The sequence below is a fragment of the Chrysemys picta genome, chromosome 1, assembly GCF_011386835.1.
Source record: "Chrysemys picta bellii isolate R12L10 chromosome 1, ASM1138683v2, whole genome shotgun sequence".
NCBI lineage: Eukaryota > Metazoa > Chordata > Testudines > Emydidae > Chrysemys > Chrysemys picta.
In genome coordinates this window covers 32,189,538-32,216,448 of record NC_088791.1, presented here as the reverse complement: position 1 = coordinate 32,216,448, position 26,911 = coordinate 32,189,538, and the positions used below count along the sequence as shown (strand labels likewise).

General features: G+C 40.8%; 1 protein-coding gene across 5 annotated transcripts in view; it reads right to left on the bottom strand.

Moving 5' to 3' along the window:
- GRAMD4 (GRAM domain containing 4) overlaps positions 1-26,911 on the bottom strand; it is a 116,657-nt gene that overhangs the window by 20,647 nt on the left and 69,099 nt on the right. For 4 of the 5 annotated variants that reach the window (XM_008179000.4, XM_042848650.2, XM_008179011.4 and 1 more), the window contains exons 4-10: positions 18,020-18,140; positions 9,253-9,314; positions 6,671-6,803; positions 5,827-5,852; positions 4,239-4,330; positions 2,427-2,518; positions 59-107 (exon numbers count right to left, since the gene is read on the bottom strand). In XM_008179000.4, the coding sequence (XP_008177222.1) occupies positions 59-107; positions 2,427-2,518; positions 4,239-4,330; positions 5,827-5,852; positions 6,671-6,803; positions 9,253-9,314; positions 18,020-18,140 (575 nt within the window). The remainder of the gene's footprint in view (positions 1-58; positions 108-2,426; positions 2,519-4,238; positions 4,331-5,826; positions 5,853-6,670; positions 6,804-9,252; positions 9,315-18,019; positions 18,141-26,911) is intronic. The other variant, XM_042848651.2, reaches the window with a different exon arrangement.

The window sequence follows — 26,911 nt, the reverse complement described above, 5'->3', positions numbered from 1 at the left end:
GTGTGTGTTTTGGAATAACATTACAACATGCAGTGCAAAATGAGGATTAAAAACTTACAATGGGCTCAGAAACTTCAGGCACAATGCTCCACTGTATTCTCCAACCCCTAAAAGTCAAAGGAACAAACTATGTAGATATCTTTTCTCCACAAGTCTACCAAACAGGGTTTAAAATGCTTTTCTGCAACCAATACTTATGTGGCTTTAACGAAATAATGACGTTTGTAAATATCTATGAGAGGATAACTAACAGCGTCCTTTCAAATCTACATATATACAAAGCGACAGAGTCCTGTGGCACCTTCTAGACCAACAGATGTATTGGCGCATAAGCTTTCGTGGGTGAATACTCACTACGTCAGATGCATGTGACATAGTGAGTATTCACCCACGAAAGCTTATGTGCCAATATGTCTGTTAGTCTATAAAGGTGCCACAGGACTCTGTCGCTTTTTACAGATCCAGACTAACACGGCTACCCCTCTGATACTTGACTACATATATACACACACTCTCTCTCTCCAATAACCAGTCACATGGCCTTGATATTTCAAACATTTTACACTGATTTATGGCAATGAAGTGATAGCCACTTGTATGTTTAGAGTAACTGATTTGGAAGTTTGTTCTAAGCTGTAGAGCAAAACATCACACATCAACTGTTCAAAATCATCATTTGTACTGGGAGTTCTATTTTAAAAAAAATAAGCACATTAACCCCTTTCTGACAATAAGCAGTAATTAAGGAATTACAGTATTGTTCCATAAATTTATACTAATGCTGCATAGGCCATTTGCAACTGAACCATCAAAGCTTATATTTTTCTCCTTAGCAACTGAATAATTATACATTCTGGATCCAAATCGGCCCTGGTTTAAACAGATGAAGCTTCCATGAAGTCACTGGAGTTACATCCCCACACACAAACTAAATTTGACCTGTTAAGTTCTAATTAGAAAAGGTTTCAGTGCAAGGATCTGAGCTTTCCCCCTCCTTCTGCAGAACTGTTGATATATATTATAGCTTGCAGTAAGTGATCAGTACTGGAAATGAGACTTTGCACTCTTAGGAATCCTAAGCCTGACACTGATGTTTTAGTAGGAAGGATTCTTCATGACTCTCAGGAAATGGACATTTTCAAATACCTCAGTTTCTCAGAACAGTCAGCATATACTGTATTTTTAGATTTCTTGGGCAAACAGATTCTATATAGCTGCTGAGTTTTACATTTACAACAAAAAATGCCACTACATCTAAGAGTATGAAAACTAGTTAGGTTTAAAATTGTGAAAAATTAAATATCTTTTCATTAATATATTTGTATCCAAGTTAAAATATTAATTCAACCTGTGTTATACCTGGATGAAAGAAAAAGTTCTATAAAAATGTGAACAGGCTTCAACCTGTAATGTGATGCTCTCCAATCACTTCCAGTACTACTGGAAGATGGAAACTGGTTCCTTTTGGGGATTTTACTATAACAGGGGTGGGCAAACTATGGCCCGGGGGCCGCATCCGGCCCTCCAGACATTTTAATCCGGCCCTCGAGCTTCCGTCAGGGAGTGGGATCCAGGGCTTGCTCCACTCTGGCGCTCCAGCCAGGCAGCGGGATCAAGGGCTTGCCCTGCTCCATGCGGCTTCTGGAAGCAGCAGCATGTTCCCCCTCTGGTTCCTACGTGTATGGGCAGCCAAGGGGCTCCGCATGCTGCCCCCACCCCAAGCGCAGCACCCGCAGCTCCCATTGGCCAAGGAACCGCAGCCAATGGGAGCTGTAGGGGCGGCGCCTGCAGATGGGGAAGCGTACAGAGCTGCCTGGCCATGCCTCAGCCTAAGAGCTGGAGGGGAGACACGCTGCTGCTTTTGGGAGCTGCTTGAGGTAAGCGCCACCAAGAGCCTGTACCCCTGACCCCCTCCCATGCCCCAACCTGATCCTCCTCCTGCCCTCCAAACGGTCCCAGCCCAGAGCACCTTCCTGCACCCCCAATCTCTCATCCCCAGTGCCCTCACCCCCTCCCACACTCTAACTCCCAATTTCATGAGCATTCATGGCCCGCTATACAATTTCCATACCCAGATGTGGCTCTTGGGCCAAAAAGTTTGCCTACCCCTGTACTATAACAATAATCACTACATTAAGTCAGTGAATATGCAGCATCACTTATAGCGACCTGAGTCATTGCAAACCCAAGAGTATTACTTACAAGGATCATAAAGATCTATCACAACACAACTAGTTTGGATTCTATGCCTTTTGATATTTGTCATAGCTTTAGAACCACAAATTTATTTAAACCCACATTTTAACCCTTGTTGATAGCAAAGTTAACAGTTTACAATTATTTCAGTGAAAGAACAAAATAAAAGCCTGTATATAAATTAAGTTACACGAATGGCTAAATCCTTAATATTTAAGCAAAGTAAATACCTGGCTATGAGGTAATTTAGGGATAACCTCAAAATTGCTAAAAATAAGAACATAGGAATGGCCCAGCCATGCCATACAGCATTCATGTAAATCTGCAGATAAAAAAGGAAAGAGTTGCAGATTACAAGCTAAATTACAATGATTTGCATGAAACAATACCTGAACTGTGTTACTAGGTACACTGCAACCCATGCTAAAACACAACTCCCCAAGCCAATAACACTTAAGGGTGTGAAAGCACCCCTATGACTGATGAAAATGTACCAGATTCACACACCCAGTGTCAAACATTAACTATGAGATTCAGTCAGTCTCAAGGAACCACTACTTCAGCAGCCCTGAGCTGCATGCGTGGCAGTGAATCTCTCATAGTCACTTGAGCACAACAACAAAAGTCATTAGATTAACGGAATTTAAGACAGAAGAGGCCATATTATGATAATCTATTCTGACCTAGCAAGGCCACACTAGCAGTGAATCAGAGTGCTGAGTGGAAGTCAGGGTGGTTCTAGCGACTTGGCACTTGAGGGAGAGGAAGCAGCATGAGCACCAAGATATTGAATTGTATTTTATTCACAGAAGCAATACCCCAATGCGTCACCAACTTTAATACCATTCGGGGAAAGGAAAAGTAAGATGTCTAAGAAGAAAGGGAAAAAAATTATTTAGCACTTGCATAACAGATTGCACTTCAGAAGTGCTTTACATACATACATTACTGCTCTCACAATCTTTAAAAGGGCCATTTTATGGACAAGTAAACATAGCAAGGTGTTCTATGCGAAGCCACACAACGAGACAGTGCCCAGCCAGTATTAGGACTAGCAGCTCCCAGATAAGGCTCTTCTCCAGACCATGCTGCTTCTATATAAATCACTTTTCAGATGAGAAACAAGAATTGGTGAGATGAAGAGATGAAAGGAGGTGGATAGAGGTTTGGGAAAGGGGTGTAGAGGCAGTGTTAGAGGGGGTAAGGGAGCCCAGAAGGGAAGTGGCTCTTTTTTTAAATGTTCCTTAATCAATGTATTAAAAACAGTATTAAATCAGCAGCCCATGTTGACCTATTGGGCTACAATCAATGAAAGTCTAGCTGTAACTACGTAAAATAATTAAACTTCACTTGCATGTTTTATGATATTGCTAGAACCCTTCAATTCAGTTACCTGCAATTTATTTTTAAAATAGAATTTAGATTTTTCCAGCATATTTTAAAATTAGATGTAGTGTGGATAAGGTGTGTCCGCACAGACCGAGCAGTATAAGCCCTCTTCACAAAACTCCCACCAGTGTACCTCAATTCTAGTTCAGTCTGTATGCCTATTCCCTGGGCCTCTCTTCTGATAATAGCACAAAGAGCACCAAATTAATGCAAACTGTGATGTTATGGTGGGGTGCTGATGGGGAAGACTTGCATTTGATGTGGAACTGTACACAATAGGAACTGGACCAAGACTGACAAGATATTTCACAGAGGAACATCAGTCAGATGATTGGATGCATTTTCCGGAGGGCGGGGAGGGAGTGGTGGCAAGCGCAGGCAACAGGACAACCAGGATGATATCCACTAGGCTGTAAACCATTTGCAAATATGGAAACTTTTTTGTTTGAATATCTGACATTGTTAAAAGATGAGCAAAGAATCCTAATATTAAAAATAGTTCTGAAATAAGAAAAATAGTTTTATTTAATAGAGAACAAAATATTATGTAAATTATACTACATTGTTTTGACTTTGACTTTCAAAGAATGCCACTAGGTAATGGCTATAAAGTTTTCAACAGTTATTACACTTAGAGGAAGAGGATAACTTACAATAAAGGCAATAGCAGAAGTGTAGATAGAATACCAATCTGATAAGGCAGAAAGATTCTTCACAAAATTAGTAACAGGTTTGGCACCTCTCTCTAGGCAGAAGAAAAAAACAAATGTTGTAATTAACAGCAACTGAATCATTTGTAAAACAACAAACAAGTAAATTGGGAATAATCTGGGATCTTTATTTAATGTTAAAGACAGATTTAGGGATTGGATTACATATTTTTTTATTTAAATGCAAGAGCTTGCCCAAAATCTCAGTGCCCAAATTAGTTAAAAAAACACAACTAAAGCAAGACTTCAAGATCACTGGGCATTAAATATCAGGGGGTAGTCGTGTTAGTCTGTATCTACAAAAACAACAAGGAGTCTGGAATCACCCCCCCATAAACTAAACGTTTAACACAAAGTAGAAATATGATTTGCACTGTGGTTTAGATCTTTTAAATACTCGTCTCCTTCCAACCCTGTATCCTATTGATGGGCCCAATCTTATCCCCTGTAGTCCTTAGTCAAGACTTCTGTTAACTTCCAGGAGTACAGGATGAGGCCCTTAATTTCTATTGCTCAAAATTCAACTATCCCTGCTACGCCTTCCATGGGAAGTTCTTAAACAACCAGGGCTAGATTTGGCTAAGGGCCAACATCACACCCCAAGGATTGTATGGAACTAGCTGGGAGGGCCGTATCACCAGAGGAGCTCATTGGTTTAATTGCTCTTTACGGCAGCTCCTGTTGACAGTGCTGTACTGAGTTAAGACTGCTGCCCAGCCCTTGCAGAACCCTCAAAAGAGGTTAGCACTGTTTGCCTTCCTTTGGACCTAGGCACAAGGAGTCTGGATGGCTTAGGAAAAGCTTTACAACCCCCTTACACCAACTTAAGTCAGTCAATCTAGTCCTCACTGCTCACCTGAGGGAATTTAGGAACTATTTGGATCTCCCACATAAATATCCAGGGCACGATCTTACATTTCTTACTCAGACAGGACTCCCCTGACTTCCTAATAAGGAGGACAAGCCATAGAATAGTCTCCCAAAGCAAATGATGGAAGCAACATATTATGATAATTTTACTTTAAAAACTAGGCTGTACAGAGCATTAGGAGAGACTGAAACAATGAAGTATTCCTCCTGATCAGTTAGGGTACATGCCTGCAAACTTTTATTGACTCTAGCAGGCCTCTATCTCTGCTAATAGTTCAATTAACTAAGTAGGAGCAAGGGTTTGTAAGATGAGCTTTCAGTTACCCAGCTCTGAAGAGTTACGTTTCACCAGATGGGGTATTTATTTAGCATACTGTATTACAGTTTTTATGGAAGCGTCCTGTTTTCTTAGAGTTTAAGAAGTGAATATCTTCTGCCACTATTTAATATTATGGCAGACAGTATCATCCCTGGTGTTATACTGCTTACTTAAATTACTATCTACACCAAGGATTATTTCAAGGCTTTAGAAATGCTTCCACCTATCAATTGGCAGAAGTATTTCTCAGGACTTCTGCATTTTTATATGCACAAATATTAAGTTACAGGACAAAAAAAAATCTGATTTTATGTCAAGATAATGATGTTGCTGGATACTTACTTAATCTTCTCATATTTTCAGTTAACCTAGAAAAATATGGATAATTCAACATGATGTTAGGCAGACATTGAGCATTTCAGTGCAACTCAACAGATCTGTTCTGTTCTAGTACAATATGTACAGCACATACATTAGACAGCTAGCGTATCAATGGTGTAAAGCTACTCAGCTGCCAAAAATGCAATTCAAAATGAATTACAACTAAGCTGTACCTGATATCAGATCAAAATTGAAGCCAAAACCTGAGGTACTTAACTTTTCTAGCACACTGTGGACCCAGTAACTAATTTATGGGTATGTCTACACTGTAGCTGAAGTACACTTTCCAGCACAAATAGACAGATGCGCCAGCCCTGCTCGCGTTTGCATGCCAATAATAGCAGTGTAGCAAGGAATAGCATGAGTGACAGCTTGGGCTAACCACCTGAGTACAAAACTGCCTGGACCCTCTAGGTACATACTTGGGTGGCCAGCCCACATTGCCATCTGTGCTATCCCTGGCTACTCTGCTGTTTTTGGAGTGCCCAGCTTGAGCAGGGCTAGCGCCTGTCTGTTTACCCGAGATAAAAGCACACTCCCAGCTGTAGTGTAGACATACCCCAAGTCTAATTTCATTCTAAACATGCAGAAAATATGGGATTTGAACTCTCTGCTGCTAACACGGATTTAGAAGCATACATAGAGAGCCAAAATTAGCCCTGCTACTTCAACTTCTATTACTTTTTATACAAATATATTTCCTTACATGTATTTCATTACAGTAGAATCATTTGTGACAAGTTTTATGCTGGTGTATCCAAAAAGAAAAAAAAACAAACAAAAGTTGTTTTACAAGTATTTTTACCTTCTAGCGCTAAGTGGCTCTTCAGTTTCCACTGTGTTTTCCTCTGGCTGAAATCTGAAGTCTTCAACATACTCCCCAAATTTGTCATAAAACCACTTCTGGACTCTCGAACACATCATCTGACTGCGTTTATCTATAAATCCGAACAGCATATTTTGAACGTTAGGACAAAAAGCAACTTTTGAAAAAAATCAGTTGAAAAGAACTCATGTTGTAACATGCAACTAGTACTGTCCCAGATCTAGTTTCTTTGTAGTTTAGTGGCATTCTTTGTAAATTATCACCTCTCTCGAGAACCCCACTGCAGATTCCAGTGGGATTGAATGGTTCCTTCTCCACCAACTCTGGAAATTAAAAACAATCTAGAACCATCCACCTTTTTAAATTAGCATTTCTCTCCTGGTCTTTAAGGAGAAATATTACAGTTAAATGTAGATGTTTCCAGATAAAGTTTTATTAAAAGTAGCAGTAGTACATATAATTTGGATGTTTCTTCTGGATTGCTTCTCTTTCAGATATTCTGCCAATTATATACAGTAGGCAAATACAGGCCAGTAAACCTAATTTCAGTACTGGGCAAACTGGCTGAAACTATAGTAAAGAACAGAATAATCTGACACACAGATGAAGATAATTTGTTCAGGGAAGAGTCAACATGGTTTTTGTAAAGGGAACTCATGCCTCACCAATCTACTAGAACTCTTTGAGGGGGTCAACGAGCATGTGAATAAGGATTATCCAGTGGATATAGTATACTTAGATTTTCAGAAAGCCTTTGACAAGGTCCCTCACCAAATGCTCTTAAGCAAAGTAAGCTGTCATAGGATAAGAGGGAAGGTCCTCTCGTGGATCAGTAACTGTTTAAAAGATAGGAAACAAAGGGTAGGAATAAATGGTCAGTTTTCAGAATGGAGAGAGGTAAATGGTGGTGTCCTCCAAGGACTAGGACTAGTACTGTTCAACATATTCATAAATGATCTGAAAAAGGGATAAACAGTGAGGTGGCCAAATTTGCAGATGATACAAAACTACTCAAGATAGTTAACTCCCAAGCAGACTGCAAAGAGTTACAAAGGGATCTCACAAAACTGGGTGACTGGACAACAAAATGGCACATGAAATTCAAGGTTGACAAATGCAAAGTAATGCACATTGGAAAACATAATCCCAGCTACACCTCTACCTCGATATAACGCGACCTGATATAACACGAATTCGGATACAACGCGGTAAAGCAGTGCTCCGGGGGGGGGGGGGGCTGCACACTCCGCTGGATCAAAGCAAGTTCAAAATAACGTGGTTTCACCTATAACGCAGTAAGATTTTCTGGCTCCCGAGGACAACGTTATATTGAGGTAGAGGTGTGTGTGTGTATGTATGATTGAGAGAGAGAGAGAGAGAGAGATGAATATGATGGGGTCTAAATTAGCTGTTACCACTCAAGAAAGATCTTGGAGTCATTGTGGATAGTTCTCTGAAAGCATCCAGTCAATGTGCAGCGGCAGTCAAAAAAGCTAACAGAATGTTGGAAATCATTAGGAAAGGGATTGATAAGACAGAAAATACCATATTGCCTCTATATAAATCCATGGTAGATCCACCTCTTGAATACGGATGCAGATGTGGTCACCCCATCTCAAAAAAGATTTATTGGAATTGGAAAAGGTACAGAAAAGGGCAAAAATAATTAGGGGTATGGAGCAACTTATTTATGAGTAGAGATTAATAAGACTGGGACTTTTCAGTTTGGAAATGAGACGAATAAGAGGGGGGATATGATAGAGGTCTATAAAATATTGAGTAGTGTGGAAAAAGTAAATAAGGATGTGTTATTTACTCCTTCTCATAACACAAGAGCTAGGAGTCACCAAATTAAATTAGTAGGCAGCAGGTTTAAAACAAACAAGAGGAAGTATTTCTTCACACAACACACAGTCAACCTGTGGAACTCATTGCCAGAGGATGTGGTGAAGGCCAAGATTATAACAGGGTTCCAAAAAGAACTAGATAAGTTAATCGAGGATAGGTCCATCAATGACTATTAGCCAGGATGGGCAGGGATGCCAAACCATGTTCTGAAGTGTTCCTAGTCTCTGTTTGCCAGAAGCTGGGAATAGGCGACAAGATGGATTACTTGATAATTACTTGTTCTGTTCATTCCCTCTGAAGCAGCTGGCATTTGCCACTGTTGGAAGAAAGGATACTGGGCTAGATGACCATTCTTATGTACTTATGTTCATCTTTGCTTTTAGAAGAGGACAAAAATTCTACTTAATGTCAAATACTAAAGAACATATTGACACCAGCATTCTCATTTAATTTCAAAGGAAATCAAGAGAGATGCAAAGCACTCTTTCCTTTCATCCTGTAAACTTAAGTTTGTTAAGTGGAATCATGGCTGCGTGAACAGAAGAGTATATCCACATAATCGCTCATATGTAGCTCTCCAAAAGCCTGAATAAAGATCAGCTTGTACACAAATGTTCCAGTATCATCTTGCAGATCAGTTTTGAGAGAAGAGCTCATGTGAATAAAAACTGATAAGTGAATCAAATCACTAGTACTGACTTAGTCAAAACTACCTGTTCCATTGACTTGTGTCGGTGGTTTTGCGGGTTGCTGTGTTGTAGGCAGCTCTTCTGTTCTATAAAGGAAAAAAGCAACAAGAGATGAATTCCTGTAGAATCAGAGTATTTCATGCTTATAATTTCCCATGAATGAACCAGATGCATATTTTCATGCTGCAGGACTGCCTCTGCTGGGGAATGGGAGAAGTGCTGTCACTGTCTGTTCCCATGGCAGAGGCAGCACAAGAGCATGGGAGGAGGAGGAGGAGGAGGAGTTAGGTTAATTTCCATTGTAGTACAAACTGTGCTGGTAGCCACCGGGAAAGTAAAATATTCAGTGTAGATTTTCACAGATTTTTTAGAATCCGTGAAAACAGAGTAAGTTTACAGTGAAAAGCTAAAGCATGCCCCTCTTCCCTGACTGCTCAATTCCTCCTCCCTTTAGCTCTACAGCCAGCCATTCTATAGTTCATTCCAAGTTATCTCTGTACACGTATGTGTGCAGTAAAATGGTTCAGAACTGGGGTTCCCAACATGCGTCAGGATTTCTTGACCATACTTCTTTCCAATACTGCTGACCGGGTGGGGGATTGAGAACCACAGTTCCAGAACAATATTCTAAAAGGTTTAATTATGCCATCATTAGTACTGGAGCCACCAGCTACTCATTTTCATTAAATTAAGAATAAGACAAAGACTTTCTTTAAATATGGTATTGTTTAAATTCCTATACAACAACACAGAGTGCACAGATATCAACTTATGATGAAATTACTTTTAAAACTTGCTGAGGCGAAGTTAATCATTCTTTCACTAGTGAGAAAATATAGATATGCAAAAGCCCAACTTTCTGTGTATTGAACATACAATAACATTCTCGTTATGTTCCTGAAAAATGTGACTTTAAGGAAACGATGTTAAGCTAATCCAATTTCCCCATAAGAATTAGTGTAAATGAGGGGGTTAGGTTCCAGGGAATTTTTCTTCACCAGGCAAAAGACTAATACACACACACACATATATGTATTAAATTGTTTAAAACTTACAGTGTGTGTGTGTGTGTGTGTGTGTGTGTGTGTGTGTGTGTGTGTGTGTGTGTATACACACACACACAGTATACATTTTAAACAATTTAATACTGTACACAGCAATGATGATGATCATTGGTTGAGGTGGTGAAGTCAGAGGGTGGGATATTTCCCAGGGAATGCCTTACTGCTAAATGATGAACTAGCATTCAGCTGAGCCCTCAAGGGTTAACCAATTCTTGTTAATGTAGCCTCACACTCTACAAGGCAGCATGAATGGAGGGAGGGAAGACAGTACGGCAGAGAGAGAGAGAGAGAGAGAGAGAGAGAGAGAGAGAGAGAGAGAGATGCGCATTGCCCCTTTAAATAGGCTGACCCCACTCTAAGTACACTGCCTTGTTAATTAATCAGCAAGTTGAGACAGCAGCTGCTCCCCGGAAGTTCCCTCCATCCTGAGCCCTGTTGTGTCGGCTCCCCACCCATGGAGATGGGGTAAGTGGGGTGCAGGAGCAGGGGGGAGGGGGAACACCCTGACATTAGCCCGCCTCTTCTCCCCCCTGACCCCCGCACAGCAAGCAGGAGGCTCCCGGGAGCAGCTCCAAGACAGAGGGCAGGAGCAGCACATGGCAGTGGAGGGAGGGATAGCTGAACTGCCGGCAACTGATAGCTTGCTGGGCAGCTGCCGCATAGGGAACTTAAAGGAGCTAATAGGGGGGCTGCCGGTCCTCCCTGGTTCCAAGCCCCCTATCAGCTAGCTCCAAGGGGCTGCTCTTCCTGCAAGAAGTGGACAAAGCAGGTGGTTGCCAAACGACATTATAAGGGAGCATTGCACAACTTTAAACGAGCATGTTCTCTAATTGATCAGCAACGTAACAACTAAGCAACATTAACCGGGATGACTAAGTGAGGAGTTACTGTACCAGGAGAGCTGAGGTGATAGGTGCCTGAAAGACCTACAGCAAACATGATTGGTCAAAACAGATGAGACCAATGGTCCTTCAAGTCCAATATCCTGCCAGTTTGAAAAGTTAACTTTGGTACATTTATATGCAAATGTTATCACAATGTATTTAGATGTATATACACTTCTGTTCCCATACCTAGTTTTCCATTTTGTTGCTATTTTTACACTAATTTTCAGCAACTCTATTTCGATCCATAGCCAGCTGCTGCTAGGATGCTCTTAGGTAAAACTGTGACCTTCAGGGATCTTCCAATCCATACAGCATGACTCTGACCCCATGCAACTACACTGCTCCACTGGAGAAGTTACTCTGACAGTGTAGGATAGTCTGTAATAAGAGCTTCTTTAACATGAACTTACATGATTGCCAAACCTACTGCTTGAAGCAAAAGTATAAGTCACATACATGCATTCTCAGACTTTTATGATATAGGTGCTCTCAAGTGTATTTTTCCCCATAAACACCAAGAGCCAAATCCTGCCTAGGTCAACAAACTGCAGATGAACCTTCCTCTGACTACAGGAATCCTGCATACAAGGCAGAATTTCACAGGATAGGCTGTGGGGCGCAGAAGTGCAACCAGCCCGATGCAATGCTACTCAGTTGCACAGGATCAGTGTTCACCCCAGCTGCTGAGCACTGTGGGCTGCAGCATATGCAGCACTGGGGAAGAGAAAGGATCCTGTAACATGGCAGAACATGGCCCCTCAAGGACATGATGCATCAGTTGGCCTGCTAGTCAGCTAGCAGCAATTAAGGGTTAACGGATCTCCCAAAGGCCCTGACCCTATTGTTGCATGGGGAGGAGGCTCCCTTCCATCCTCAAGTGGTGCACCACAAGATAAACCTATGCAAATCATAACATCCTCCAAACTGGACTAAACCCCACTACAGCCAGTAAAGGAACACCAGATATAATAGGGGCGAGCCACTGTGGAGATTGCATTCTGGACATCTTTGGCAAAGATGCTTAATTTGAATTCAATGTCTTAGTGAGGTAAATGACTAAAATAAAAAAGGATGTGAGGCAATGCTTCACAAGCCTCTGTTATGCACAACCTAATTAAATTGTGAAGCTGATTTACAAGGACTGAGCAGGATTAGATCCAATACCATAGATTTGAAAGTTTCTAGGTCTTGCCAAATAACTGATCTTCAGACAGCCAAGTTATGTCACTACCTACCTGACCATAGGAAAGGGCAAAGAGACAAAAAAAAATATTTCTCTGTGAATATGAAAAGCAAAGAACTCGGCAACAACACTATTCAGAAACAGAACTGAATAGAGAGAACAACTGAAGGAGGGGCAGGTAATTTAGATCTCCGTTCCAACCATTTTTATATATTCTAATATTTTACAAACCTCCTCTATCCTGAACAATTCCCACAGCATATAGATTGAATATTGAGGAATAACTCAGTTTCTGAAATGCAGACTGCTAAAATTACCATTTAAAAAATGTGATGTGATGTGCCTCCTACTCCTCCCTGGGCCTTTTCCATGCTGCATGGCGTTCCTCTTTCAGCATCAAGCATTTTAACTCTCCTTCAAACCCCTTCTGAAAAATCATTAATTTAGTCTTATTGCTGACTTATTCCTTCTGCGCCTATTATTATCTACTTCTCTCATCTTGCCCTATTTCTGTTTAACCCTTAGAGTCACTTGCTATACAACGCAACTTATTTTCTCCCTCAGCTCTCTTTCCCTACCCCCACTCTGTTTTACTTCCTGTTACAGAGCAGTCATGTTGCACTACACATGATGGTGTTTGCAGAATCAGGCATTTAGACTGCAAACTCTCTGTAGCACTTCTTTTTTAATCTATAAAGCAATAAATATTAATAATGCCACCAGGAACTTCTCCTACTGACCCTGAAATATCAGGTTTAGGTAGGCAAGATATAATTATTCAAGCAAGTATTCTTCCAGGACACTGGGGTTCACACCTGCATTCTTATAAAGACATACACAAAAGTGCCACAGGAACCAATGTCCACAAACAGTCAGGCCCTTGCCTTTGAGTCTTATTTGAAATACGACACCATGAGCAGCACAGTGCCATTTTTCGTCACACATCTGTGGGAAGGAGAAAGGATTTTAACTTAGGATTTAAAATTAGTTCTGAATGTCAATATGAATAAGATTAATGCAACCTTGGGTGGTAATTTTTTGATATGACTAACCTACCATCTGCTTGCCACTCACCCCTGCCCACAGCCTGACCGCTCAGAATCAGATTATGAGAGGACAGTCCGTGGCAGCTTTGGTTGCATCTGGGGGGGTAGGGTGGGACAGAGACTGTAATTAATTGCTTCAGACAGATTCATAGGGAGAAGCCATGAACTGCTTTGTTTCAGGCTTGTGCACTTGTAAAATAGTGGACCAAGTACTAGAACTAGGACACATTGAGTAAACAGGCTGGATTGGAGAGATCCTCTTCTCTGTAGCTCCTGAGCTCCTCCTTCAGCCAGGGAGATCCTGGGGTGCACTGGTTTAATCATTGTTCCCACAACTCCCAGGCCATATGGAGCTGGGCAGCATGGCACAAGCATAGTACAAGCTTCCTAAATCCACTCCAAATCCAAATTTTAAAAAAATCACATCAGTTCTACCGCAACTAGGAACTCCCACCCAGAAAAATGGTGAGAGGGGAAGGGCTAATCCACTCTAAGGGGTACCAGCATTCAGATTACAGTAAGTCATATGCCTACTCAACCTCAAATTACTTGCACTTGAACGCAAGGACTGACTAAGTTGATAAAAAGGCCACTGAACCCAATAGAAATGCAGATTTTTTTTTTTAAATGGACTCATTTGTGCTTAAACATATTGCAATTAGGAAAGCATGAAATGTCATTTATAGCTGTTCACAAGCAGCAAATGACATGTAATATTACACAGTGGCAAAGTACAGGGTTACATGCTTCCATTCAGTTCTGAACCAGGGAAACACCCTGCAACAATATCTAGATATTAGTAAGCATGAATTTTATAGCTGCATGCATGATGCATAAATTAAAAAGGAAACCTGACACCAGACATGCTGGTTATTTACTCCAACACTCTCAAAGCGCTACGCAAACCCAAGTGGGGTTTTTTTGGAAGCCGCATGACAATATCATTAAAAAAAAATGTTTTTCCTCCAAAAATTGTAAAGCTTGGAGCCACTGTATACCCATTTCAACAGTACTGATGTACTTCAGAATTAAATTAAGTGTACTTTGCCACAAAGTGCATCAGGTTGTGGACAGAACACAGAGGTGGTCTCCAAAATGCCAGTATTCTAACATCAGCATTTCACTGGTGACATAACTGGCCTCCTGATGACTGCTACAGAAGCTCAAAGAAGCAGAGATTCTAGCCCTGCATTTCTTACTGCAAACACATTCAGGGTTAGGCTATAAGCGTGGAGGATGTAGACAGACAAGGACACTATTTTTCTCAAACTGGGGCAGGAAAAGTATCATTCAAATTGTGCCCATACAAAGTAAAGGTTTCTGAACTTACGTACGGCAATAGGTGAGTTAACACAACAGCTACATATATTCTGGATTTCACGCCTCTTGTTTGAATACACCCAACATTATTTTTTGCATGTTAAATTTACTTCAGAGGCATTATTTAAGATTTACATAAAATACACCGACTTCCCTTTCTCCCTGCCCACTAAACACTCCCACACTTGTAAACATATAGCACACTTTATGTAGCTAACATCCTATGCTTGTAGGTTCTTTGCCAACAGAAACAAAGGGAAGGATTCTCACACAGGAGATCCTGTCAACAAAACAATGCTGGTCCATGTGTTTTTACGTATGAAGAGATGTTCCTGGGATGTTAAAAGGTTTCACAACAGATAAAAACATTCTCAAGAATAGCTACTGTACATGCAACCTACCACTAACTTAGGCAGATTAAAAATAAATAAAACAAGAAGTGCAGCCAACTGGATGTTTTGGAGATGAGCGTTCTGCACTGTCATGCAAAAGAGCCAGATAAGAATCTGTGATGTGGGTCCTGGTCTCGTTTGCTAACCTGGCAGATCATTTATGCATCATTCCACTGGCAAAGTACCGCAAGCTGCAGCTGCTGTACCAGACCAAGTACATCCCTACAGAAAAGCCTGTATCTGGGTGCCCCCATGTTCTCAAACAGTTCCTTCCCAAATACTGGATGTTGGTGTGGGCACCACAGCTGCAAAATCAAGAACAGTAGAGAAACAGAAGAAAGAAGCCAGGTTTTTGACAAGACGGTCCTCTTAAGCATCCCTTTTCTTGCCTTCACTGAATTCTAGTTGCAACATCTGTATTCGTCTCGGGGAACTTACAGGACCCTCCAAAATTGTAGTATCTGAGCACCTCCCAACTATTTAAAAATAGAAACAATCTCCTTCTTCCTACTCTATAGCTTGATTAGTTTTGGTTTTGTTTGGTTGTTCACATTTGTACGTGAGAGCTGCATTGTGTGTCTGTGTGTGAAAATCATTTAAGGTGTTTTAAAATACACGGTGTTACGTGTAACTGATCAAAAATGAATAAAAAAAAAGACACTTAATTCACTCAAATGGAAGGCAGGTTAGAAAAAAAGGCACCTTAAAATAAAGACCCAGCTGACATGAGCATAAAACATGGAAACTTTCCCAGTGCTGTTGTCTTTTTGGTCTTGCACACATCTGCATGCCTCACAAACAGAACAGAGGGCAGAACTGGTGAAACAGAAACAAACCTGAGGGTTCTGACAATTTGGAGAATCTATGTGCAACTTTTGAATTCTGTTTGATATTATGGACTCTATGGGTATGTCTACACTACCCGCCGGATCAGCGGGCAGGAATCGATCCAGCGGGGATCAATTTATCACGTCTAGTCTAGACGCGATAAATCGACCCCCAAGCCCTCTCCCTCACAGACAGAGTCAACGGGGGAGCGGCAGCAGTCGACTCACTGCAGTGAAGATACCACGGTAAGTCAATCTAAGTACGTCGACTTCAGCTAAGTTATGCAACTTCAGTTATGCGAATAACTTAGATCGATCCCTCCCCCTAGTGTAGACCTATGTATCTATATCAAACTACAAACTCCATTTTGATTGTAAGGCTGGTCTGTGCTTTCTCTGCCTTTTTACCTCCATCTTGATCTGAAATTCTAACAGGTGGTAACACAAGGATTACAGTGGTCTTCTATTTAAATGGAGGCACCCTAGTTCAATGAGCTGGCTAGCATCAAGAAGAAACAGTCCACCCAGGATGGGCTGGAAACCAGACAACTGATCGCCTGACTGGGGGTTTGAGGCTGAACAGCATATCACCCGATAAAGGGGTCTGGAAGTCATGGAAGGAAGCAAGGAAGGCACCAGCCATTTTACAGAGGGAGAACGAGAAGGAAACTGGCTAGTGGAGTGAGAGCTGACTCCATGTTCTGAGAAGAAGGCATAAGCAAGACCTGGAACCCTGAAAAGACACTAATCCTGACCCCAAAGAACACATGGTGGTGAGGAAACTGAGGCAGGGAATAGTGTTCAAGCATTTGTTTTTATCTAGATCTATATATACACACTTCTTTTGGGGTCTAAAGTGAAGAGCGATTGTTTGCAGAAATCCTTTTGCACAGTCTGTGTCTAAACTTTAACTATCACATATTCCCAAAGGAGTAAACTACGTATCAGTGTCCACAGGACGTAGCTCTGGGCAGGAGTGTACTTGAGCTACTGGAGTTTCTTGGGGAGGGGGGGGGGATCAGTACTGGCCTTGGGGGCTTAGGGTAGCTGGGCCACGGGGCCCCACTTGCAAAAGAGATATCAGACAGTTTGGCATACAAAATGTGTGCCAGAGAGGCTGGACCAGAGACAGTGCTGGAGCATACCCAGACCAAGGGAAGCTTAAAAATTACATAAGCCCAGCATGTGGGTCCAACTAGAGCAGCCTGGTGAGCGTCCAGTAGCAGGAGCTCAACCAGGGCTGTGACAGGGATCATGTTAGATCATCAGCTGAACACAAGCTTCCAGTGAAACGCTGTGGACAAAAGGACTAATGCAATCCTAGCATACATTAGCATATTTTGAGTAAGAGTAGTGGAGCTTATATTACATCTGTATTTGACACAAAGTCCATCTTCAGTATCCACAGTTCAAGAAGAATATTGAAAAATTGGAGAGGGTTCAGAGAAGAGCCATGAAAACGATTAAAAGATTGGAAAAAGTGTGTTATACTGAAAAACAAGCTAAACAGATTGAATTCCTGAAAAGACATTTAAGGAGCGACTTAATCAGTCTGCAAGTACCTACATAGGGAATAGAAATGTGATAGAGAGCTCTTTAATCTAACAGACAAAGGCATAACAAGATCCAGTGGCTAGAAGCTGAAGCTAGACAAATTCAGACCGGAAATAAGGCATTTAAAAAAAAGGGGGGGGGCGCTCACTGGGTGGAAGGGTTATTAACCAGTGAAACAGTTTACCAACTTATTCCAATGGTTGCAGTGGATTCTTCATTACTGAAAATTTTGAAATCAAGACCAGATGTTTTTCTATAAAAACATATGTTCTAGTTCAAAGGAATTAATTCAAGGAAATTCTACGGCCTGTGTTATGCATGAGGTCAGATTAGATAATCACAATGGTCCCTTCTGGACTTTTTAATCCATCAATTCTGACTTCCCGGCTCTCCCTAGTGAAATCCTGGGTGAATAAACAAGCATGAGTTTTTTAAAGTTTCTCTGTAACTCTTCACTCTGGGCCACCCAGATAGTTTAGCTGACACTTGAGTATACTTTATGCAGTGATTTCTCTTACCTTGTTTTAAGTATTTCATTGACCTTTTGTTCTAGTTCCAATCTCCTCTGCCGTTCTTTTTCTAGTTCTTGTTTTAAGATTTCAGCGTTTGTTTCTTCTCTGAGCTTCCTGAGCTCTTCCTCTGTTAAGAAAGGAAGGAAGAAAAGTTTAATTACCTTGAAGTGTTAAGAAAATTTTTAAAAAGCAACCCATGAAAACAAATAAGTAACCAAATGGACTGCTTTACATGCATGTCTATGCAAATATATTGTCCAGAAGAACAAAAACCATTTTATATGGTATTTTGTTATTACTGTTGAACAAGCTCCTCTTCATAAAAAGGAAGTCTATTTTTCAGCGTGTGCACCATGGAAGGGTAACATTGGTTAATTATTTAAAAAGGACTGGGTTAATTACAATGCACTTATAAAACAGTTAAAATAGTAAAGAAACAACTTGAAATAAACTTGAGGAATAAGCTATCAGCACCCAATACAGTTTTCTAGATTGGATCCCAGGAACAGGGAAGTTTCTCAAGTGATTGAAGTGTTCTTCACATTAAGATACAGCACAGGAAATACAAGGCAATTTTTTATTTTCCCTTTACATTAGATATAAGTCCAAACCAAAACCCTAGATCTGAGCACTTTTTAGCAAGTTTTTAATATAAACTTTGCCACTCAGGCCCATTCCTACCCAAGATGTAGGTTACATTTTTATGGTCAATGGGGTATTATGATACACGTTTTTAAGAAAAGCCTGTTGTGTTAAATCAACCAGTACATCCAATGAAAAGCCTACTTAATGACTAATTAATCTTGCAGTTTCGGGGGTGAGAGAATTTACTGATAGTATCCTTTTCACAACTCCACATTAGTCTCCAATGAAGGAAAGGATTCAATGTCACTTCCAGCACATCACTCTGAACAGATGCACAAAGGCACGAAACAAAACAAGACAGGAAGTCTCATTAAATTTTTAAAAATGAAAGTTACTCTGCTCAGTATTTTGTTGCTTTTTTAAAAAAATTGCCTTGACAATAAGCAGCAGAACAGCTGTAATGTCTCAAACTCAAAGCAAATCAGACAAGGGAAAAACTAGCTAATCCTGCTATCCCCACAGAAACAGATCTATGCTATAAGTTATTTCATATAAACTAACAACACATGCTTATAATAATATGTTCTGTCCTCTGGCTAGCTGTTCTGTGCCTATTCATATCACTTCTTGTAAGTCTGTGCTAAATCAGAGGGTTGTGCAATTTTCAAGAACATTTTAATATATTTTAAGTGACGTGGTGGCCAATAGAGAGATGTTCTGTCCACTCTCCATTTCCCTCAGCTCTCTGAAAACAGGCTAAATGTTTACAATACATTTGGGGTACAATAAGTGACTCAAGTGTATGATAATAGGATACAGCTCCATTTATTGCTAGGTTACTGGTTCAATTTCCACCCATGTCTGTAGGGAATGAAAGTTATTAACATACCACTGATGTCTTGTAAGGACTCCCTGCAAAAAGAAGGTCAAGTATTGAATGAGCATGGAAACAAAGCCACCCTCAAACCCCTAAAGGAGTTTCCTCCATGATAGCGTTGCGGCATATAAGGGAAAGAAGAGGCTCTGGCTTGGTCTACACTAAACCCCCAAATCGAACTAAGGTACGCAACTTCAGCTACGTGAATAACGTAGCTGAAGTCGACGTACCTAAGTTCGAACTTACTGCGGTCCAGACCCGGCAGGCAGGCTCCCCCGTCGACTCCGCGTACTCCTCACGGCAAGCAGGATTACTGGAGTCGACGGGGAGCACTTCTGAGTTCGATTTATCGCGTCCAGACAAGACGCGATAAATCGAACCCAGAAGTTCGATTGCCTGCCGCCGAACCAGCGCGTAAGTATAGACAAGCCCTCTGACAGCTATTGCATGTACTGTATCCGTTTTGTGGATAAACAAAACAGTTTCAGTGTAACAATCAATGAGCCAGGGGTGACAATTCACAGTACTTAAAAGTTAGTGAAATATTGCAACAAAGTATCAGGTGAACTCTGAGTGCTGGGTAAGAATATAATGGGCCAGAGGGAATGAAATATACAGATTCTTCATTGTAATGTTAATGTTAAAGAGGAAATGATTTTACAGTATATATGTACAAAGCAGAACAACCAACTGGTGCATATAAACCTTAATCACCATGAAAGATTGTTGCTTAGACCCTATTCCCTTTCCACAGTTTGTTTTCATTGATTCAGTCACATAAAATTAATTTGAAAAAAAGTCAAGCATTTGAAAATTATACATGTTGCCTGAATCATCACACTATATGTAACTTATGAGTTCTGGTTGATAGTACAATAGTTTCATAATAACTTTATAATATGTACTCGGGGGGGGGGGGAATTCTGTGCCAAAAAATTACAAATCCTGAAAATTTTATTTGTCAAAACAATACACTATAATCACTCCAGTTTCAATTGTTTTGGCAAGTTATTTAAACTACTATACAGAAAAAAGTCACAAATAACTATTCAGCATTTTCTAAATACATGAAAGTTAAGTTACAAACACTTGGTAACTAATACCCTGCATTTAAATTACATTACAGAACACCAAACAGCAAAGACAAAAAATAGAATGTCATTTTAAATTGCTCAGACTTTCACACATGAAAGTCATACAATTTCACTAATCATTATCCTGGACTTGGCTGTGTACTTTGGGAAGTGCTTGGTTCTGATTGTCCTGACATTTTATTGACTGTTGGGAAATGTTTTATTTGCCCTCAAAGTCTTTTTTTTTTTTTTAATGGGTAAGTAAAATAAATCCTGAGCTGTAATCTAACCCCACTGTGCCACTTTGGCACAGGAAAAAAAAGTGAGAAAGCACCTAGATCTGCCTAGCTGATTCCCTGACTGTCATTTATAAGTCATATATACACTCTGGCAATGTAGGTGCCTTAAAGGTTTTACAGAATGGGAACAACTAACTAACAATAGGAACATTAACAATGCTACTACGCTGGCAGGCTGCTACACTTCTGCCTCAAGGAATAAGATCAATTAAGCATCAACAGCAACATTAACAAAACATGTTGGCTCTTTTTTTGGTTTTTCTTACAAAAGCTATTTTCTTTAATTTAAAAACAAACGATTTTCAGTAACATGATACTACTATTTGATTGAGTGTTTTTTCCATTCCCAAGAAGTTACAGGCATATTACTAGGCCGGCAGGCTGCTACATTTCTGCCTCAGCGAATGAGATCAATTAACTAGCAGGCAGGCTGTCTCGGGGACAGAGTCTTGCTCTTGCATAATAAAAAGACCTAGCCCCCTCCAGTCCCGGCGAGCCGCATTAGCCCTGCCCCATGATGATCATTAACATCTCCCCCACAGGCACATCCAGCCCCCCCCCACCTGCTGTGATTTGCCTCTCTGAGGATGCTCCAGGCCCGCTGGAACAGACACGTTGCCTGGGCTGCTGGGGAAGAAGCACGTGTCCTCTCGCAGATTTCTTTCACATTTTTCTACACAGGGGGGCACAGAAATATGCGGTGCAGAACTCTGTCAGGAATAATGGAATCTGCCATCTGCTGTCAGGGCTGTAGCATGTCCCTCCCAGATCAGGTGCAATGGTGGATTGTTGGACCTATCATTTTTGGTCAGCTATTCAAGTAGAAGCACCTTGGGACAATGGGTTGGCTGATGCCAAGGGAAATCAGTTCAGTGAAGTTTCTTTGCAAGGGGAAGTAGAAGTGGAGAGTGAAAAACCCTCAGCAGCAAAATAAAGAAAGCGGGTATTGTTGCTGGGACATATAAACTGGAGAGAGCCAGATGCACAGGAAATTTGGAAAGGAGAGAAGGGAATGCTTTCATAGCAGAGGGTCCTACTTATCTGCAGGACCAGCCAGGGAAGAAGAGTGCTAGTTGACTTTGAGAGGAGGACTCCATATTGCTGAAGAGAAGGATCCTGGACCCCTCAGAGGTCTCTGCCCTCAATCCAAAGGACTCTTCAAAACAGTGACAAAACTGAGGCAGAGAAATGTGTATAGGTGTGTGTTAATTTGTCTAGATTTGTATTTCTTGTAATATCTAAGTAGAGTGTGTTTAGAATCCTACGCAAAAGATGTCTGGGTGTCTGTTGGCCTTCACTGTCACATGGCCCTGAAGAATTAACCTGTAAACCCCGAGCACCCTCTCAGCTGGAGTTCTGGGAGAGCATGTGCTTAGGCTATGGGCAGTCTGAGGAGTCAGCACTGTCCCAGGTGCTAAGCAGTTGGACTGCAGGGTCTCATCTCTCAGAAGATAGTGCCAGACTGATCAAGAGCATGCCTAGACAGGCCAACCAGGACTTTGTTCAGACTCAGCAGGTTTAAAGCTCACAGCCCACTTTGCTGGGCCCCAAACACAACCGCCTGGTGAGTGTCCAGCCAGGAGGGGCTCTACCACTGCTGTGTATGACAGGTAGCAAATTCCTGAATATAGGTTTCATGTGGAACCTTAATTCTGCTCCCTTGTGCATTCATCCTATACACTAAATGAGGCAAGGGTCCTATGGGAAAAAAATAATATGTGATCATCATATTTAAGACTGTACAATAAAGCATATGCACAAGATGGCAAAATTAAGATTGCAAGGACAACCATAAATCTGACATTTCCTAACTTTCAAGCTCATAATTTTGGAACCCAAATAATGTTCTTTTAATGTAGACTTTTAGTATGTGATTTCTTAGGTTTGGGGAAGGTTTTTTTTGTTTTGTTTTTTTTAAATAAAGGAAAACAATGGTAAAAACAGCCCCCATATGAGAGTAGTTTGAACTCTGGACATTCAGAACTGGAACATATAACTAACTACATTAGGTAGCATCAGCAGAAGACAGTTATCCCAGAAGGGAAGCCAAAGGGACCATGCATTGGTCCAGGATAAGTTGGTGTTGAAGACACCTCCTTCCCCCAATTTCCCACCAATACAGCTGCTTTGGGAGCAGTAGCAGACACTCCCAATGCAATGTCTGCTACTGCTACTTTTGACAGCAGTGTAGGTCTGGCTCTTTAGAACGGTCATGTGCAGTTAGTTTGGCATGCTTACAAATCTTGCTAAGTAACTGAAGAGTAAGTGGCAGTTTTCAATAGTTTATAATTTAGCCAAATCTGAACAGAATTTCATGGGACAATGACAGACATGTCTTACTCCAGGACTTTGTCCCTGAAGAATTTCAAAGGTCTGCAGCAGACAATGGAGTTGTTAGAGCTACTCAAAAAAAGTCCACAAGAATCTTTTACAGGGGAAAATTCTTCAGGGTACATCAGCAACTTGTCTGTAAAGTATTACAAATGGGTGAATCTTACTGCACCCTCAACAGATGACAAAAACGTGAATTAGTACCTGAAACTAACCCCCCCCCCCACTTCCTGTGATTTGATCTTAAAGTTAAAGACCCCCACTTCTCCTTCCCAGATTACAGACACATGCTGTAAACCTCAGTCTAAGTTGGCTTTTACTAGAGTTTCCCTCCAGGACCTTCTGTGTTGTAGCTCCTTACTTCCCTCTGGCCCAAAGATACACTCCCACACACTTTATATGCTGGACTTACCTACCAGCATAATTCTTCAGTAATTACAACGTACAGTTTTAGCACCACCACCAAAGGTGATTTTAGAAAAGCGCCTTACAGAAAAAATTGCAACAGGGTCATGTCTCATTCTATTACAAAGCCTTGGGTACTGTATAAATAAAAATTATTTGTAAAAGGTCATTAAAACAACGAAGGGAAGTCATTTGAACAAGTTTATATGATAAGATTTAAGTACGATTACCTTTAGGCTAGATAAGCATGTAGTACAATAGACCCTAATAGCAGAAATCAGCAGCAGTAGGATGAGATTCCAAAACAACTTTTGGATGCAAGGTGAGATTCCAAAATAAATGTGGGGTCTTCAGTTTTTCCAAAGCATCCCCCCTCTCCACCACTGCCTTCCTCATAAATACAATAGCCAAATTGTATGCCTTAGTCTAGAACTTCATATGACAGCAGGAAATTTGACTGCATAAGGAATTTTTGTCTGCATGGTAACATCTTGATACCAGAAGAAAATTTCTAGACGTTGTAATACCACCAAAGGCATTTAGGTCAGTCAGACATCTATAGCTCTGTGCAGATAATGCACATTTCAGTGTTTTCCTTCTCAAATATCCTTTGATGACACCAGTTAGCTGTAAGACCACCTTTTCATTAGATTGCCAAAAATTAAGTGCAGCACTTCAAAAGTATTCAATGTCTGTATGTAAAATAGTAACATACTACATTAGAGATTGGGAAGACTCACTATGGCAGTAAACTAGATTTCTAATCTCGTCACAAACGCGCGCACAGTAAGGAGGATAGTCTTCTCTTAATACCCATCATAAACTGCTGCAGTATCTATTGTGCCTTTTACCAGATAATCTATGTAGCAGCATTGCTTGCTAAATATAGAGATATGTGACACATTCGCAGACCAGGTGCCAGCTCATTCCAAGGTCACTGGGCCTCACTGAACACTGACAAATGCATAGCTGGAAACCAGTCAGGTTCACTTGTGTCCTAGTGTTGTTAAAATAGATAGAGTTGTAAGACTGTGTTTAGTGTTTAGACATTATGAAATGCTTGTCAGATGCTGCATGTAGTAATCTTATATTATCTGTATCCCACATTATTGGGTAATATTTAAGTGTTTGCTCTGTAACTAAAAAATGTTTGATAAGACTATAAACTGCGAAGTCAGGAGAGAAGCATTACCAGTTTACCACAACAAAAGAAGGCCTATAGACCCAGGCCAAACCATTGTGGAACATCAGTGGACAAAACACTTTGTTGATTGCTTCCCTCACACCCATGAAGAGGGTATGTGCATAAGCCCTCATCTCATCACAGCTTAAACACTGGGAGAAGGGAATAAAAATCCCTGCTAAGGAGAAATTGTTATCACTACATTGCTTGGAATTCAAAGAGGGCCATATTTCGAAGCATAAGCAAGGGATCCCCAAGCTGCTTCACTTGGGTTAGCCACAAAGAACATATAGAGAGCTTGTATGCAGTGGTAGCCTTGTCAGTCCAAGGATATGAGAGACAAGGTGGGTGAAATAATATATTTTACTAGACCAACCTTTGTTGGTGAGAGATGTATGCTTTCGAGATTACACAGAGCTCTTCATCAGGTCTAGGAAATGTACTCAGATTGTTACAGTTAGATACAAGGTGGGCTTGTATATTATAGCAACTACTATTACCTTTTGAAACCTAAGACTAACTCATTTGCGTGTGTGTAGGGTTACCTGCATTAACTTTGTAAATAACTAGTTCCTTTCTTAGTTAATAAATCTTTAGGGGTTTTTTGTTTGTTTGTTTTTTAAACAGAATTGGCTATAAAGTGAAGACTTTAAAGAGAGACCTGCAGTGCAATTAACCTGGGGGTAAGTGACCGGTCCTTTGGGCCTCAGAGTAATCTGAATATTATTGTGATTTTTGGTGTAAGGGACCCTCTATCACAAAGGCAGGACTGCTGAGGTGGCAGAATACCCAAGGGAATGTGAGATTCCATGTTAAGGCTGTTGTAGTGCCTGTGGAGTTCACACTTGTTACATGGCTGGTGAAATCTAAATTGTAGAACAAAACCAATTTGGGGTTTGTGCCATGCTTCTTGGCACAGTCTGCCCTAAGTTGGTACCCACATTCATGAGCCACTCCAGGCAGCCTGACAGTACCTCTGTATGTGACAGTACCTCAAATTTCAGTTCAGTGCTGGAGTACAGCCCATAAGACAAGACTTATGTTTACCAAAGCAGTACAGTATCAGGCACTGTATTATACGGACTTTGAGGACAATGAGTTGAATAAATGTGGCAATGGAAAGTTTAAATATATCCTCTAGTTATAGACAGTTAAACACTGGTGTTTCCCAGTGTAAGCTTAAGACAGAAATAGTTCCTCTGTGTCTGTGTTAATTATGGCAAATCTGCTATGACTCCCTGAATACTATTTCAGTTCAAGCATGTTGTGTAATTGGTACATACTAAATCCCAGTCACACACTGGGAAACTGGATCTGTCAGCAACACCGGCAGTGCCAGACACTGTAAAATTATTTTAACGAGTACTTACTACCGTTGCCAGGTTTGTTTTTTCCCCCCAACGCTAACATTTAAAGTTTTTCAAGAGGTCAGACATACGGTACTGCTTGCAGAATGTCAGCATCTGGCTGACAGAGTTCAGACTAGGACTCTCAACATATTAACTACCAGGCTTGTTCCTTTTTTTGATACATATTTCAGTCAAAGCCAGTATCCCCAATATCAGTGATAAAAAACTATAAACTAACATATTTACATTTTTAGTCAACCACAGAGATCAATATCCCATTCCCCCTACCTCCTGTGGTGTATCCAATTGCTCAAACATTCAGAGGAAAGCTCATTTTCTGCCTGAGGGGAAAACACAGATGAAAGCCTAAAGCATCAGTGCCATTGCTTGTCATTTTTTAATTCACACTATTTAGCAGCCAGATGTTCCAAAAGAAAAAAATTCCATTAAAAAAAAATCCCCAAGTTTTTTTTTTTGTCTCCTACCACTGTTCTACCATGGGTTTCCTCTGCTAAAAGCAGGAATGCTTACAATTCCTTAAATGTGGGAATGGCAAAATCTGGCAAAACGTTTTCCAGCAGTGATCTGCCTGGGAACCACAGTATACTACCAAAACCTGATGACAAGGGTATGGACAAGGGTGATCCAGTGTCCTTAGGATTTTCAGAAAGCCTTTGACCAGGTCCTTCACCAAAGGCTCTTAAGCAAAGTAAGCTGTCATGGGATAAAAGGGAATGTCCTCTCATGGATCAGAAACTGGTTAAAAGATCGTAAACAATGGGTAGGAATAAATGGT